Source organism: Aaosphaeria arxii (assembly GCF_010015735.1).
Source record: "Aaosphaeria arxii CBS 175.79 unplaced genomic scaffold BU24scaffold_16, whole genome shotgun sequence".
Lineage (NCBI taxonomy): Eukaryota > Fungi > Ascomycota > Dothideomycetes > Pleosporales > Aaosphaeria > Aaosphaeria arxii.
Window position 1 is genome coordinate 33612 of NW_022983489.1, and position 13894 is coordinate 47505.

At 47.7% G+C, this 13894-nt stretch overlaps 5 protein-coding genes across 5 annotated transcripts; 3 read left to right on the plus strand and 2 right to left on the minus strand.

Annotated features, from left to right (window-relative positions):
* Positions 1-1066: 1066 nt before the first annotated feature.
* BU24DRAFT_415488 (uncharacterized protein) lies at positions 1067-1642 on the plus strand (the record flags this gene model as incomplete). The annotated part of the gene is made up of 1 exon (XM_033526298.1): positions 1067-1642. One exon carries the CDS (start codon positions 1067-1069, stop codon positions 1640-1642), a length of 576 nt encoding a protein of 191 aa, XP_033377078.1.
* A 2027-nt stretch (positions 1643-3669) lies between these two features.
* On the plus strand, positions 3670-4379 carry BU24DRAFT_415489 (uncharacterized protein; the record flags this gene model as incomplete). The annotated part of the gene is made up of 3 exons (XM_033526299.1): positions 3670-3729; positions 3801-4169; positions 4230-4379. The coding sequence occupies 3 exons, from the start codon at positions 3670-3672 to the stop codon at positions 4377-4379; spliced, it is 579 nt and encodes a 192-aa protein (XP_033377079.1).
* A 561-nt stretch (positions 4380-4940) lies between these two features.
* Positions 4941-6866, minus strand: BU24DRAFT_415490 (uncharacterized protein; the record flags this gene model as incomplete). Its single annotated transcript, XM_033526300.1, has 2 exons — positions 4941-6342; positions 6397-6866. 2 exons carry the CDS (start codon positions 6864-6866, stop codon positions 4941-4943), a joined length of 1872 nt encoding a protein of 623 aa, XP_033377080.1.
* A 1360-nt stretch (positions 6867-8226) lies between these two features.
* On the minus strand, positions 8227-10041 carry BU24DRAFT_429053 (glycoside hydrolase family 1 protein). Its single transcript, XM_033529637.1, has one exon. The coding sequence runs from the start codon at positions 9796-9798 to the stop codon at positions 8266-8268; it is 1533 nt and encodes a 510-aa protein (XP_033377081.1). The 5' UTR covers positions 9799-10041; the 3' UTR covers positions 8227-8265.
* Positions 10042-10466: 425 nt separating this feature from the next.
* Positions 10467-13224, plus strand: BU24DRAFT_474665 (glycoside hydrolase family 78 protein; the record flags this gene model as incomplete). Its single annotated transcript, XM_033532855.1, has 2 exons — positions 10467-12260; positions 12316-13224. 2 exons carry the CDS (start codon positions 10467-10469, stop codon positions 13222-13224), a joined length of 2703 nt encoding a protein of 900 aa, XP_033377082.1.
* Between the last annotated feature and the right edge of the window lie 670 nt (positions 13225-13894).

Here is a 13894-nt window from a genome sequence, read left to right on the forward strand (position 1 = left end):
AGGGTGAAGGCCATAACAGCCTATACCTCAACAACGATTATAAGTGAGTCAATATAAGGCGACATACCTTTCGTCGCGGCCGGCCTCAGAGATGAAATGTCCCATCCCCTTCAATTCAGATGGGATCTTATACGTGATTGCTTCGTCGGACAGGGCACAATGTCTTTTAGCATCCTTAGTGTTAACGCTTTCATCTCCTCTGGTGAAGGTTTCAAAAGGCAGGTCATCGACTATACAATATTTGCGTGCTGCATTTCCCGCTAGAATTTGTCGGCCCACACACCCGACGATATTGTGTACCATATATTACTTCTTGAAGTAGTCCTATTTATAGCGACTAAACGGTCAGTGTATGTTGCCTTCACTAATACTAGCGTAGAAGTAGTTAGTCGAACACTTCCATTTCAAAGTCGTCAGTGAAATCACCATGCTGACAATTTTAATCCAAGTCACAGAAACTCCAGCCGATCAAGTAGCATACGGTGTTGATGCGCATCTGGCGGAAATTAATGCAACTAAGTAGAGGTAAAGTCAACGACTGTATGCAGATGCATATTGCCTTACCCAGCCATAAGCACAATACTTCTAGGAATCGAAGGGTGAACAAACGAACCGGTTAACATTGCTACGCACTCTATCCGACAACATCATCTCATCGCTACTTAAGAATAGACATGTAGCAGACTGACATCGTGAGATAATATACTACAGTAACTTATAGATCCCAAACATGTTTCGATCGCAACGATCGATGAAACCCGACAACGGTACTGCGCTGCAACAGCAACGCAACCTGGCTTAGACGATCCTACATCAGGTTGCAGCCGAAGGATGTTATGCCTGCAATATTTATATTAGCCTAGGCCGCTATATTACCATTTAACTCAACGGCGTATCTTGCGCTACATCTAGACTGCACTGAATTTTCATTTCGCTGATGTCGTTTGCCTTCTCGTTAATCTGAATAGAGGGCGAGGCTTGGGAGAGTTTGCGCAATCTGTGACACTTAAGATCCGTAGATCCACTTCAGGCAAGCTGACCTCTTCGCAAAGAATCCGTTGCCATAATGCGAAGTTTCACTCTTCTCTCTGCTTTGATCGCGGCCTCCCAGGCCCAAATGACTTGGCCCATCCACGGTTGTCCTTGGGTCACAGAAACAACTTTGATCACCAACTTTACACTATTCCACAGCGCTTCTATCGACAGCGATCCGGACTATGTATCGTGGCAAGTCCCGGCCTACGACATGATATGTACCCTCACCAGCCAATCCAATACCGGCAAAGTAACACCAATCGGCAAGCCAAAAACTACGACTGTTGTACCATGCAATTTGTATAAAGATGAATCCGCAGCATCTAGGTTTTACGTTTCAGAGGACGAAGGGTCTGGTAGTAATGCGACAATCCGATTCGTATACTATGCTCAGTGTGCGGCAAGCCGGTATGCCATCTACTACGAGGCAGGATTTCCACAATCATGTGTTGAGGGAGAGAAGGGTGTTACCTGTGTCCCAAGTGGAAATACCACAGCTTGGGCTGTCCAACAGTATTGGCTTGCTCCTATAGGAGGCATGCCACCCCCACCACCCGCATCCGGTCCGGGTTCGGGAGTACCGCCAAAGCCAACATATGCAGTTTGAGATGGTCTTTCTGGCCAATGAATGCTTACAATGTTTTCAATCTTATATGATGAAATTCGTTTGAACAAGTTTCAAAGACTACAAGAGAGGCAAAATGAATGTTCTGATGGTTTATAGTAGTTCTGTTTCAATACTTGTTTTTGCTGTATATCAGCTGGAAATCTTGCGCGTACTTGTAGATGGCAATACAACGATAATCAACTACATATAGGTAATAGAAATCAGAACATTGTGAGAATATATACCATGTATCAAAATATTCAAGTAACACGCTCCCCATTTCGGAGCAAATTCATCTTCTCCAGCTTGCATGTCTTCCCTTCAGGGATGCAGCACTACGATAGGGGGTTCGCAACTGAGGAGCTGAGCAAGCTCCCCCTTTCCGGAAGGAAGCTTTCCTCTGTGCCACTGACCTGGATCAAAACGTTGGAGAGAATTACGAGGTTTACTAGAGGGAGGGTAGTGAATGAGAGCGGTAGGCTGCAGCTACCACCGTAAAGCACGAAATTGAATCAGCGGCAAAGAGAACACCAAATTCACCATGTATATTCTGATGATGGGGCATATCGGTATTCGGACATTCGAAAAGCACCATCTTCGCAGTCCTGCTACAGTCCATACATAACCTGTTGTTCGTAGCACCAGGCAGCAGCATGCACTGATACGAGCAGCCTGTAGGATGGGCCTCACAATCGATATCAAGCGGTCGGTATGACTGACAGCCGAACAATTTGCGTCAGTAAGCGGATTGCCGGTCAACCGCAATCAAATTTGGCCGGTGAGAGTGACAGAAACGCAAGCTGGAAAAGTGTGCAATACCGCACTCGCAACAGCTGGCATTCAAGTGGGAAATCAACCGAGAGATGTAGCGCCAGCGACGCCACACCCTGCAAGACTTGAGGCGTCGAGAACTATTTTGCTGACGTAGAATCTCCTGGCCATGCTATGGGACCGGAAATGAAGAAACTGCGAACGACCCATCAGGAGAGGCGCCGAAAGCGGAATTTAGCCATCGCAGCAGTACTATCAATTGTATCGTAGCATAATGCGGGTCGGGAGAAGGTAGGGTGGTGCATTATCGGACCAAGCAATTGCGCGACTGTGTTGTAGGGTCGGGCAAACAAAGCATTATAACAGCCTTTAAATTGCCGGTAAACAGAAGAGGCCAAGACAAGGCGCTGTTCGCTTGGGCGAAAGCCGAGCGTCGCCTATGCGTATTTCCATCTCAATGGATCTCTGTAAAAGACATGTCTTAGAGAACCAGATTCGTTCTCCTGTGGTCTTTACATTCTTAAAAAGACTTAGCTAGATGGGAGATGCACGTGTAGCAGCATACCTTCAGAACACACAGCAACATCTAGTTACTGTCTCAAATTCTTGGAATCATCACTTGTTTGCAAGTTACTTGCTTACCAATGTGTGCACACATGTAGGTGATGTAAATCAAACTGTATAGAAACTCTTAGCAAAAAGCGAACATTCATTCAGGTAAAAGTAATGGAAGAGGGAGTCAGATTGTATAATCTACTGCGTTCTTTGCGGAGCAATAAGACTAACCCAGAGAAAATCATGAACGCGCCTCTTGGCAACCAGAAGATTATCACAACGACCTTGTCTTTTAGTTCAAAACTCCAAGTCACCTACAAACTTGGCGTTGAATTGTGCACAGGACCGGCGTCGTAGAGTAGGTCTGACAACGTCGCATAAAGCATCGTGACCTGAGGCATATTTCAAGGCAGATTCTTTTATACCTCAGCAACGGGGTTTACAGGAAATTAACCGAGAGTTATTATGCATGTCACCTTCTTCACCGACTCCGACAAATGCAGTGAGCCTTGGATATAGACACCCAGTTTTGTATGAACTGTATGAAACTGCCTACGTGAACAGTAATTCCAAAGTTGAATGGAATACATATAAAAGGCAAAGGATCGCACGGATTGAAAAGATACTGTGTAGATTATTCAAACCTAAACAACAATCCATCGATAATAAGATTGTTTCTTTCAAACAACGATTTCGAGAAAATGCTCTTCATTTCCAACGCCGTTCTCTTGCTGTCCTCTCTGGCACCTCTGGTTTCTCAGGTAAAATGCACACCCATATTCGTAGCATATGTATGGTATTGGATACATGGATCTGACTACTTGCTTGATAGGCTGCAGTAGTAAATCCCTTCTCTGGATATACGGTTGTTTCTCCCAAGTGGAGGGTTGAGCTATCACCCGGACAATTCGAAATATTCAATGGCACAATGGAGGAAGCGATCACCCAGGCCAAAGTGATCAATCCAGATTTCGAAGTCGCGACTGAGAAGCGTGATTTCCTTATGGATCGCGACGTTGCATTGGGCCGCCGCAGCAACGTGATATGCGGTCAACAACCGTCAAATGCCCTGAAGTCCCGTATTGAACAGAATATTGCTGAGCTCAGGACCCGAGGCGCAAATGTGTTGGCTTACCTTGGGGGTCGACAGTGCACTCGTCTGCTGTGTACGTCGGGTTCGGCCAATCACTTCTGCAACGATGTAAGTTAGTCATGTTATCAAGAAATACAAACTCCCGGTACTAAAAAATGCCTCGTGTAGAATGCAAGTCCTATAGCAATAACATGGAAAGATATTGCAGACAGTATTCAGCATGGCATAAACTCCTGCGCTGCAACTATCGATTGGTTCTCGGCTCATAACTTCCAAGACGGAGGTTGGACCACATTATCCCGTGGCGACGACTGTTAGGTGAGAAGTGTTTTGAACGTCACGGACAGCCTTGATGGGACAGCCTTGATGGAAGCTTATGTCCTTATTTCCACCTGGCTTAGCCAGCTTCACACTACGCAAGTAGGTCTGTACCTAGCTTTTATAGTAATTCACTTTTCACTTACAGTATTGGATTTTTTGATTTGAGCCTATAATCTTAACAAACTTGATTAAACTTGTACCTTCAACCAGAGATCTAGAACTGTAGCCTTGCGAGGTTGCTCGTTGTAAGATAGCATGATATACTATAGCTTGGTAGCTGACAATTCTGTACGCTCATTTTGTTGCAGCACTCCCTGATTGAAGATCACTTGAAAAGCTACTTTAGGGAAAGTATCACTGAACACTGTAATACCGCGATGAAACGTCAAAGCATACTAGAGAACTGGAATAGTATCATTCAAAATAGCGATGGCGTTTAAAAAAAACATATCAATAACCAGGGAATCAACTACGGCAGTGCCATTTCCTACTTCTAGTTCAAGAAGACCCAGCATCGGAGGGGTCCTGTGCAACTCTGTCGCTAGAACGCGCATACGCCTATGTTCCATTTGCAGGTTGTTTGTATTCAACCCCATCTATAGTTGTTGTCAGTGTTCCGTTTGCGTTAAAGATGTTGAGTACTGCGTCGATTTCGAGATGGAAGCCCCCAAGACCTGTCTTCTTCGTTGCGTTGACTGCACCAGATTGTACTAGATCAGAGTACCAATCAATTTTGTTATTCCAGACATTTGGGTATAGAATTGTCCTTGTGACGTTCTCCCATCCATCAATGAAGTGCTTCCCGTCATCGGAGAAGTTGGTATAGTCGACAGCTACCGTGTCAATTCCCCCGTCTCCGATTAGTTGAACGGTTGCGACCCCGCTGAATTTACCTTTCAGAGTGTAGTTACCGGGCTGAATTGAATTGGAAGATGATTCTGGAGGTACACTGCCTGGCGGGAAAGGTGTCGCCCAAGGAAGCTTGTCGGGCACATCGAATGGTTCTGGTGGGGTTTTTGGTGACCGGCTAGTAAGTTTTGCAAGCATGAGACGAAATTCGGGATGTCCTGGCGACGATGAGACTGGGCATGGTAGTGGATTTGCACCTCCACATGCAGGCGAGACTACAAGTGCTTGCCAGTACACGATTTTAGTCCCGTCGTGGGAAAATGCTGGATCAGCTCTTCCGTTCCAGTTGGGGTCGTTCACAGCGCCGTCACTCCCGTCGCCTGCAGCATTAACCTGTTGGCCGAAGTAGTTACCTCGATCCCCGTACCGATCGATAAGAATAGGCTGGAAGAAACGTCGCATGCCATTGTTACGGGTAGATGAGGCCACAGTAATAGTGACTACATCAATCAACGGCGGCACGTATCGCATACCCGACATCCACATCTGTCGATCCGATCCGCGAGTATCCATAGCGACGAACCATTGGTTATCATGAGAAAATGCGACAGGATCAACATATTCCGGATGACTTGTCAGCCGCCTAACTGCACCAGTGATAACGTGGACAGCATATACGTCGATGTTGTTAGCCTCACGCGAAGGGCCAATGTACAAGATCTCGTCGCCGACGCCCGAAAATCCTCGAAGCTCTCCAACAGAGATTGCATCATCATGAAACGAAAGATCCTTGTCGTCCGCACTCAGGTACTTTTGCCGGTTTGGGTCGAAGAGTAGATTTACGTCAACCAGGTCGTAGCGAGGGACTCTTGGCTCACCCACTTGAGGGTCTGCGTTGAACTCCAGCCTCCCAAAGTAACAATTCTGGCCTCCTGTGGCGGTAAATGAGCTGAACCCAAGATGGCGGTCGTCGGGATGAAGGCGCAATTCACGTGGCGCGCCTCCCCTTCCAGAGCCGTCAGCTGCGGTATTCCAATGGATCGGATAGATGTGTGTCTTCTCGGGGGTACAGTCATCACTGCTCAGTTGATGGCCCCCACAATCCAGAACGCTGGGATCACCGTTAGTATTTGACCTTATTTGGTGAGTGAGAAGGGAAACGTACTTGTGACCCCACAGCGCCTTGTCACCACTGCGGAATACATGAGGATAATCCTTCTGCTCGTCGAGAGACCTTGCATTCTCTGGAGGAACAGCACAACTCAAACACTTCCAGTGATCGCCGTTGGTAAAGTTGGTTCCATCTGCTTTGACAAGAATGACTTGTTCGCCGGTGTAGATACTCGCCGGATCTGGCGCTCCGGGGGCTCCAACAAATGCAACATTGACAATGACATGATTACCATCAGGTGTGAAATCACCAGCTTGGAATTCGTGGTCTCCCATCTCTCTACGAATGCATCCTGTCCCGCGAGGATTGACATCAGACGTGCAGGCTCCTGTTGCATCGCTTGGGGCGATTGGTGGCAGACGAAGCTCGACCACTTCTATAGGCTCTGGACTGGGGGCAGATGGGACTGTTTGAGAAGAGACGGTGCCGACATATAAAGCGAAAAGAGAAGCTGCCAAATGCATGATCGCGAGTAGAGCGAGAGGGGCCTGGAGAGAGAATGTTCGTCTAATGGACAGAAGGGCTCTGTTATATAGACGTTTTTTGATCCCTCCGAATGCTAAATCTGCTGGACTCTATTCTTCTGCTTTTATGTGAAGTTACAAAATGCCAACGATGGAAGCATTAGGCGGGGGAAATGTTGGGGCCCCATGTTTCGTCCTCATTGAGTAAGCTCCCGTACATGCTCGACTAATAGACAGGGGGCATATAAACATAATCACAGTAAAAGGAAAGAGATAGCCCGAATAACATGCATCATAGGAGTCATAGTCCCCGGTATTACAACTATTTGTAGGCTATGGAGCGTACCGCGTGATGTACACCTTTCGGACCTAACTATGAGTGACCACTCTAGGCTCTCTTCCCCGCAATACGCTGGGTACCTACTCAGTGCGGAAACGTTTCTGAAAATAGTGATTGTATGAACTTTTTGTTTGAAGAATCGTTCCTTGACATTATTGACTTCCTCAAGGTGTTAAGTTATAGGACATCTATGAAAACACATCGTGAATCATCATTACCAAAGTTGAATGCGAAAGAAAGCAACATGTATGTACGTGTATAGCCAAATTGGGATATCCATGAGCGAACGGTAATTAGTCAGTTTCCAGGAACTTGGTTTGCTGTCCGATTCCATGATTGGCTCTGTGTCCTGAAAGTCGGGCAAGATCATAGCCTAGTACAAGGTACCTAGTGAAATTGGGAAGTGACAGGGTTTAACGTATTCCGTATGCACGAGCCACGTAGATCCAAAGTAGTAAAGGTTGGAACGACTATGCACATGCCATAACTACCTACACCACACCGACTGGCTTGCACTCATTGTCAATTATACATAGCTACCTAAATAGGCTGTAAAACTCTATTTCTTAGCTTAGTCTAATTCAAATACCGCGGCGATTGAAGTACTGAGCTACTTGCTAAAGAGACCTCCTCAGAGCTTTGCCTAGTGCAGCGGGATTGTTCCTTCCGAATGAGTTATTGTCTTCACAGAAGAAAGCGTGACGGGTTCGATCGCTTGCAGTTTCGGACGGGTTGAGATATACCGAGAAAATTCATGTGTCAGTATCACACGTATTCCTTCATGGACGAGGATAATGCTCCGTTTCCAAGACGATTTCAACGTAGAGATTTATACACAATCATGTGGCAGTTCTTAGCAGCCACAACGTCTTGGAACAGCGTAATTATTTTCACGGTATACGTTAGACTTGAAATGTCCATGTATCGTTGAATGGGGCATGAATGGAGTAAAAACCTGATCTAGAATTCGCGAATGCCGGGATTGAAGTCTGAAAGCAATGATCGTAAATGAAGAGCCTCGTGTTCATTACTTAGAACTGAATAGAGATATGTGAGAAACTAAGCAGATCTACCCCGTCTTGTCTTGAGACTACGTTTGAGATACCACGCCGAGTTCTTTGGGGTTCTCTTGAGTGTATCGAAATCAATATGAACAATCCCGTACCTCGGTCCGTAACCTGCGGCCCATTCGTAATTATCTAAGAAGCTCCATACGTACCATCCCTCGACCTTGACGCCATCTTCATTGATTGCACGGGATATTGAATCAAGATACAGTCCAACATATCTCTGTCGGAACTGATCATTGACAGCGACTTCAACATCTTTCTCACCAATGCAAGGGCATCCATTTTCTGTAACAATTATTGGCAACCGATACCGCTTCCATACCCAGTTGAGAAGTTTGCGAAAGCCCTCCGGTGCTACACGAAGCCACTGCGCAGCAGAAGGCGGACCAATCTCCACGCCTTCGCTGTTGATCGCCGACTCCTCGACGTTGCTGGTCCAATCATCGTACGCCGGAGGATCTGTCAGTTGGCGTGCATATTTGGTAGAGTAGTGATTCATGCCATAGAAGGCGTTGATCTTGCAAGTACGGCGGAGTAGTTCGCGTTCTTCGGCGCTGAAACCAGGCAGTCGATCGCCGAGATACTCTCGCATTGCGGCCGGGTAGTCTTGTCCCAAGAAAACGGGGTCGCCAAACCATCCGATATAGAATTCCATTCTTCTTTGGGCGGCATCAATGTCTTGTTGACTATTAGCGTCGTGTGGTTCGTAGAAATGGCCGTTGAGAACAATTGAAATCGAGCCCTTCTGTAATGGCTGGAATGTCGATGCATACATCTCTACAACGGAGGCGTGCGATAGGATGATAGTATGTCCCACTCGCCAGGGCTCTGTTTTTGTATCTGTACCTTTCTCTCGACAGTGGCCAGGGGCGAGCGTACCATTAAGATGTGCAAAGATGGAGGTTATGTACGGCTCGTTAAACGTAATCCATTTCTTAACTCGATCACCAAAACGGGTGAAACAAAGGTGGGCGTAGTGTTTGAAGTCTGCTTCAAATTCTGTTGTGTTCAAGAATGCGCCGTATCGATCGTAGATGCGCTGAGGAGTATCCCAATGATACAAAGTCACAACCGGTTCGATGTTGCGCTCAATGAGTTTGTTGATGAGAGAATCGTAGAAAGCGATGCCCTTTTCGTTAATGGGGTCATTGCGACCCCCGAGAGGAATAATGCGCGACCAAGAGATGGAAAATCGGTAAACATCGACATCGAACTGCGACATCAAGTCGACATCCTCCAACATCAGCTCGTAGTGATTGCAGGTAACATCAGCATTCTCTCCATTCGTCCGCGATGGCTCAAGATGGGAATACGTATCCCAGATAGAATCGCCTTTTCCGTCCCGGAACGCACCTCCTTCGACTTGGTATGCTGCTGTCGCAGTACCCCAGGCGAATTCAGACGGAAGAGGCAGTTCTTGGACGGGCAAGTCTTGGCCGGTGGTCTTGCTGTAGGCAGTAATAAGGTCTTCTGCACCAAACATCCTCGCCTCGGAATTGACTGGTGGAGGAACCGACGACATGGTGGATGTTTTGCTGCTGGGGATTGAAGGATCCTAGCAGTTCCGAGTCAGCTCATGACAGGAAGAAGAGTGCAAAGACAGGCTTGAAGTATCAGGAAGATGCATCAGTTCGGTCTAATCTTCCTCCATGTTACCACCCCGCCAGCTCCACTTTCTTTCTCCTTTGTCAGTTGCATGGCTCAATGTGCCCCACTCTCTATCAGGAAGTCGAAAATTGCGGGCTTAGTCTACTGTGGAGCACTGATGTCAATAGTGAATGTAAAGAGACTGGATCCACTCGGCTCGAGGAGAGGTGACCAGCGGAGTGACACTAGCGCTATTGCAGCCCCCCCAAAACCTTGTCGCGTTCCGCATCGATTGACCCCGACATCTAGGTACCAAATCCCTGTCTTGAGCTAACACTCCATCAATACTGGTCCAGTAGTCGAATTAACACGAGCCGTAGAGGACGCACATTGACCTTAGTCAAGCTTCAACTGTTCTAATCCACCGTGACTAACTTAGACCCAGGTTCAAATCCATGCTTGCCTGCTAGATCGAGGCTTTTACAGTAATGTAGTAGTCATTGTAGTTGATAAAACTGGCAAGTGCTTTCTTCCTGTCTCTTCTTCTCTGCACATACCTTCTATTTCTATATCCAAATTTCCTGTACGCGGCCACCAGCAGCAATGGCGACCATCCTCGACCTACGCTTGGAGCACTACGACCCTTCGCATGTACTCGGCATTCATGAATGCAGGCCTCGGCTGTCTTGGAAATTCACAAATATTGCCAATGAATTCCGACAACATGCTTACGAGATCGAAATTGTAGCGCAAGACAGGAAAGGCGAATTCATTGGAAACGCTATTAAAGTCACGTCACCCCTCTCAAATCTAGTACCGTGGCCGTTTGAACCTGATCTCCAGTCTTGCCAAAAGGTGGTGCTTCGAGTTCGTGCATGGGATGCGAATGGTCATAATACTGCTTGGAGTGCACCGTTAACATTTGAAACGGGCTTCCTTAAACGCAGCGATTGGCATTGTGAACGTATCACCGCTCCTTGGGCCCCTAGCACGATAGGACCCGACTCCGAGCACCTCTATCGCAAAGAATTCCCCATCACGGGAGTTGTGAGGCAGGCTAGGCTATACATCACAGCTCAAGGTGTGTACGAGGCGGAGATCAACGGTCAACGAGTCGGTGACTACTTTCTGGCGCCAGGGTGGACAGCATATGAGGGACGGATCCAATATCAGACCTATGACGTAACTCCACTCCTCCGCTACGATTGCAAAAACTGTATCGGTGTCCGTGTGGCGGAGGGCTGGTTCTGTGGGCGCATTGGATTTGGAGGCGGACATCGCAACATTTGGGGACCTTGTCCGGCCTTGATGGTGCAGCTGGAGATTGAATTCAGCGACAGCTCTGCTCAAAGTCTCTCCTCAGATTCATCTTGGACAGTGACCAAAGGACCAATTCGTCTAGCAGAAATATATGATGGTGAGAAATACGATGCGACCCAAGAGACCCTCCATTGGTCCTCTCCTTCCAATGAAGAGACACCATTGAATGGTGAATGGGTGGATGTTCTATCTTTACCGCCCCTACCCGAATCCACTGTCCTCACTGCCGGGTTTGGAGGTCCAGTCCGACGCATCGAAACCCTTCCACCTCTCGCCATCTCTCAAAGCCCATCCGGAAAAACGATCGTCGACTTTGGCCAAAACCTCGTGGGATATGTAAGGCTCCGGAACATCAAAGGCGCACACGGCCACAAGATTACCTTGCAACATGCAGAGGTTCTTGAGCATGGAGAGTTGTGTACACGTCCATTACGTGACTGTAAGGCTCTCGATGAGTATACGCTCAACGGCAAGAAAGAAGGAGAGAATTATGAACCACGCTTCACTTTCCACGGATTCAGATACGCTCAGGTTGATGGGTGGATTGGCGAATTGGATATGACGTCTATTGAGGCTGTAGTATGTCATACTGAAATGGCCAGTGCAGGCAACTTTGAGTGTTCCGACCCATTGCTCAATAAGCTGTACGAGAACATCCGCTGGGGAATGCGGGGGAACTTCCTCTCGGTACCGACTGATTGCCCTCAGCGCGATGAGCGGCTTGGATGGTCCGGTGATCTCGCTTTGTTTGCACCGACAGCAGTACTGATCTATGATTGCTTCTCTATGTTGAAAAATTGGCTGATCGACGTCGAGTACGACCAAGGCGTGCTTGGAGGCGTGCCTCCGATGGTGAGCCCAAATGCTACACTTCCCGATCCTGTTTGGTGCAGGCGAGTCCCTTGTGCAATTTGGCACGACGTTACAATACTTGCACCTTGGGCCATGTACCAAGAAACCGGAGACGAAGCTATACTGGCGCAACAGTACCAGAGTATGTTTACCTGGATGTCAGTTCTGCCAAGGAACAAGACCGGTGCAACGCACTTGTGGGACGATTCCATCTTTCAGCTAGGTGTAAGTTCTGCGCAATACAGTCCAGGCGATTCTTGCAAGTTGACATGTGTATTAGGACTGGGTTGATCCTGCAGCTCCGCCAGACGCCCCTTGGAAGTCTCCTACCGATGCAAAAATGATAGCGAACATGTTTCTAATCCAGAGCTTAGAGCTGATGAGTCGTATCTCTAAGATTCTCTCTAAAGAAGACGAAGAGAAACACTTTCGCGCGGAAGCTGACGCTGCGCGAATAGAGTTTCACGACGAGTATGTCACTACTAATGGTCGCATAACTTCCGATACGCAAGCTGCATACGCTCTGGCAATCTGCCTTGACATCTTATCCCCAGCTCAACAGGTGCGAGCTGGTGCGAGACTGGTCGAGTTGGTACGGAAAAACAACTTCAAAATCGCTACCGGATTTGCAGGAACTCCGTTCATTTGCGAGGCGTTACTGCTTACGGGTAATACTCAAGTCGCGTACGCCATGTTAATCGAGAAACAGTGCCCATCCTGGCTCTATGCAGTGACGATGGGCGCAACTACTGTGTGGGAAAGATGGGATAGCATGTTACCAGATGGAACTGTGAACCCGGGAGAAATGACTTCTTTCAATCACTACGCATATGGAGCTGTTGCTAAGTTTCTTCACGAGAGAGTAGCCGGCCTACAGCGTCTGGAGCCCGGCTGGAAGAAATGCAGATTTGCACCTTCAATTGGGGGTACTTTTAGTCATGCTTCTTCATCGCACGTCACTCCTCGTGGGAAGATCTCTTGCTCATGGGAGACAAGAGTGACTGCATCGGAAGGAATTGAGACAATCCTCTTGAAGGTCTCAGTGCCTTACGACACTGTCGTGGAGGTTGTCATCCCAGAGAAAGGCAGGGAAAGAACGGAGACTGTTGGGCCAGGCGAATGGTCCTTTCGATCAAAATTCACACGGGGTGGAGGTTGGCCTGTCGAGCCGTTGAAGCCGAAATCTTAGATATGCATCAAGTCTTCGTTCGTGCCTAAATTCCCAAGTCCTCAGCCCGTCCAGTATCTGCAGGTTTGAATTGCTAGAAATAACACATGAAGTTTTGTCATCACATAGAATGCCTACTTGAAAGTGCTTCACAATCTTCTCTAGTGCTATAAACTGAGTTTGATTCGTGTACATGCAATCAGGCACTATCGATCACAGTCGGGGACTTCTGCCGACTAGACTGACCAAGGGCGACGCCACTAATGGAGCATCAACCAGGTCTGTATAATACAGGGCCCAGATCATGCATCTCTTGCATCCGTATTCAGTCTTCGGGAACTCGCCTTTTGTTACCCCGAGCATGGGACTTAGCTTCATCCTCAATGAAGGAACGAGGACAATTCGTAGAACATCCATCGGCACGACGTGTTCGGACACGGTACCGACCAGGTTACGATACATGAGGCCTGGATCAAGTCTACCATACATCGGCATTTGGAATCTTGTGGATTCGCTGAATGTTTGCTCCGAATGCGAGATCTTCGCTCCACATTTGCTCAGACACCTGGTCGCTGTTCGCGATTCAATTGATAGATCTGGGGAGGGTTAAAGTTGAGGAATGGCCCGTGCACCAAGGCGGCGCTGAAGCGGAAAACTAGGGTGTTAAAGGCGGAAAACTAGGATCGCCATC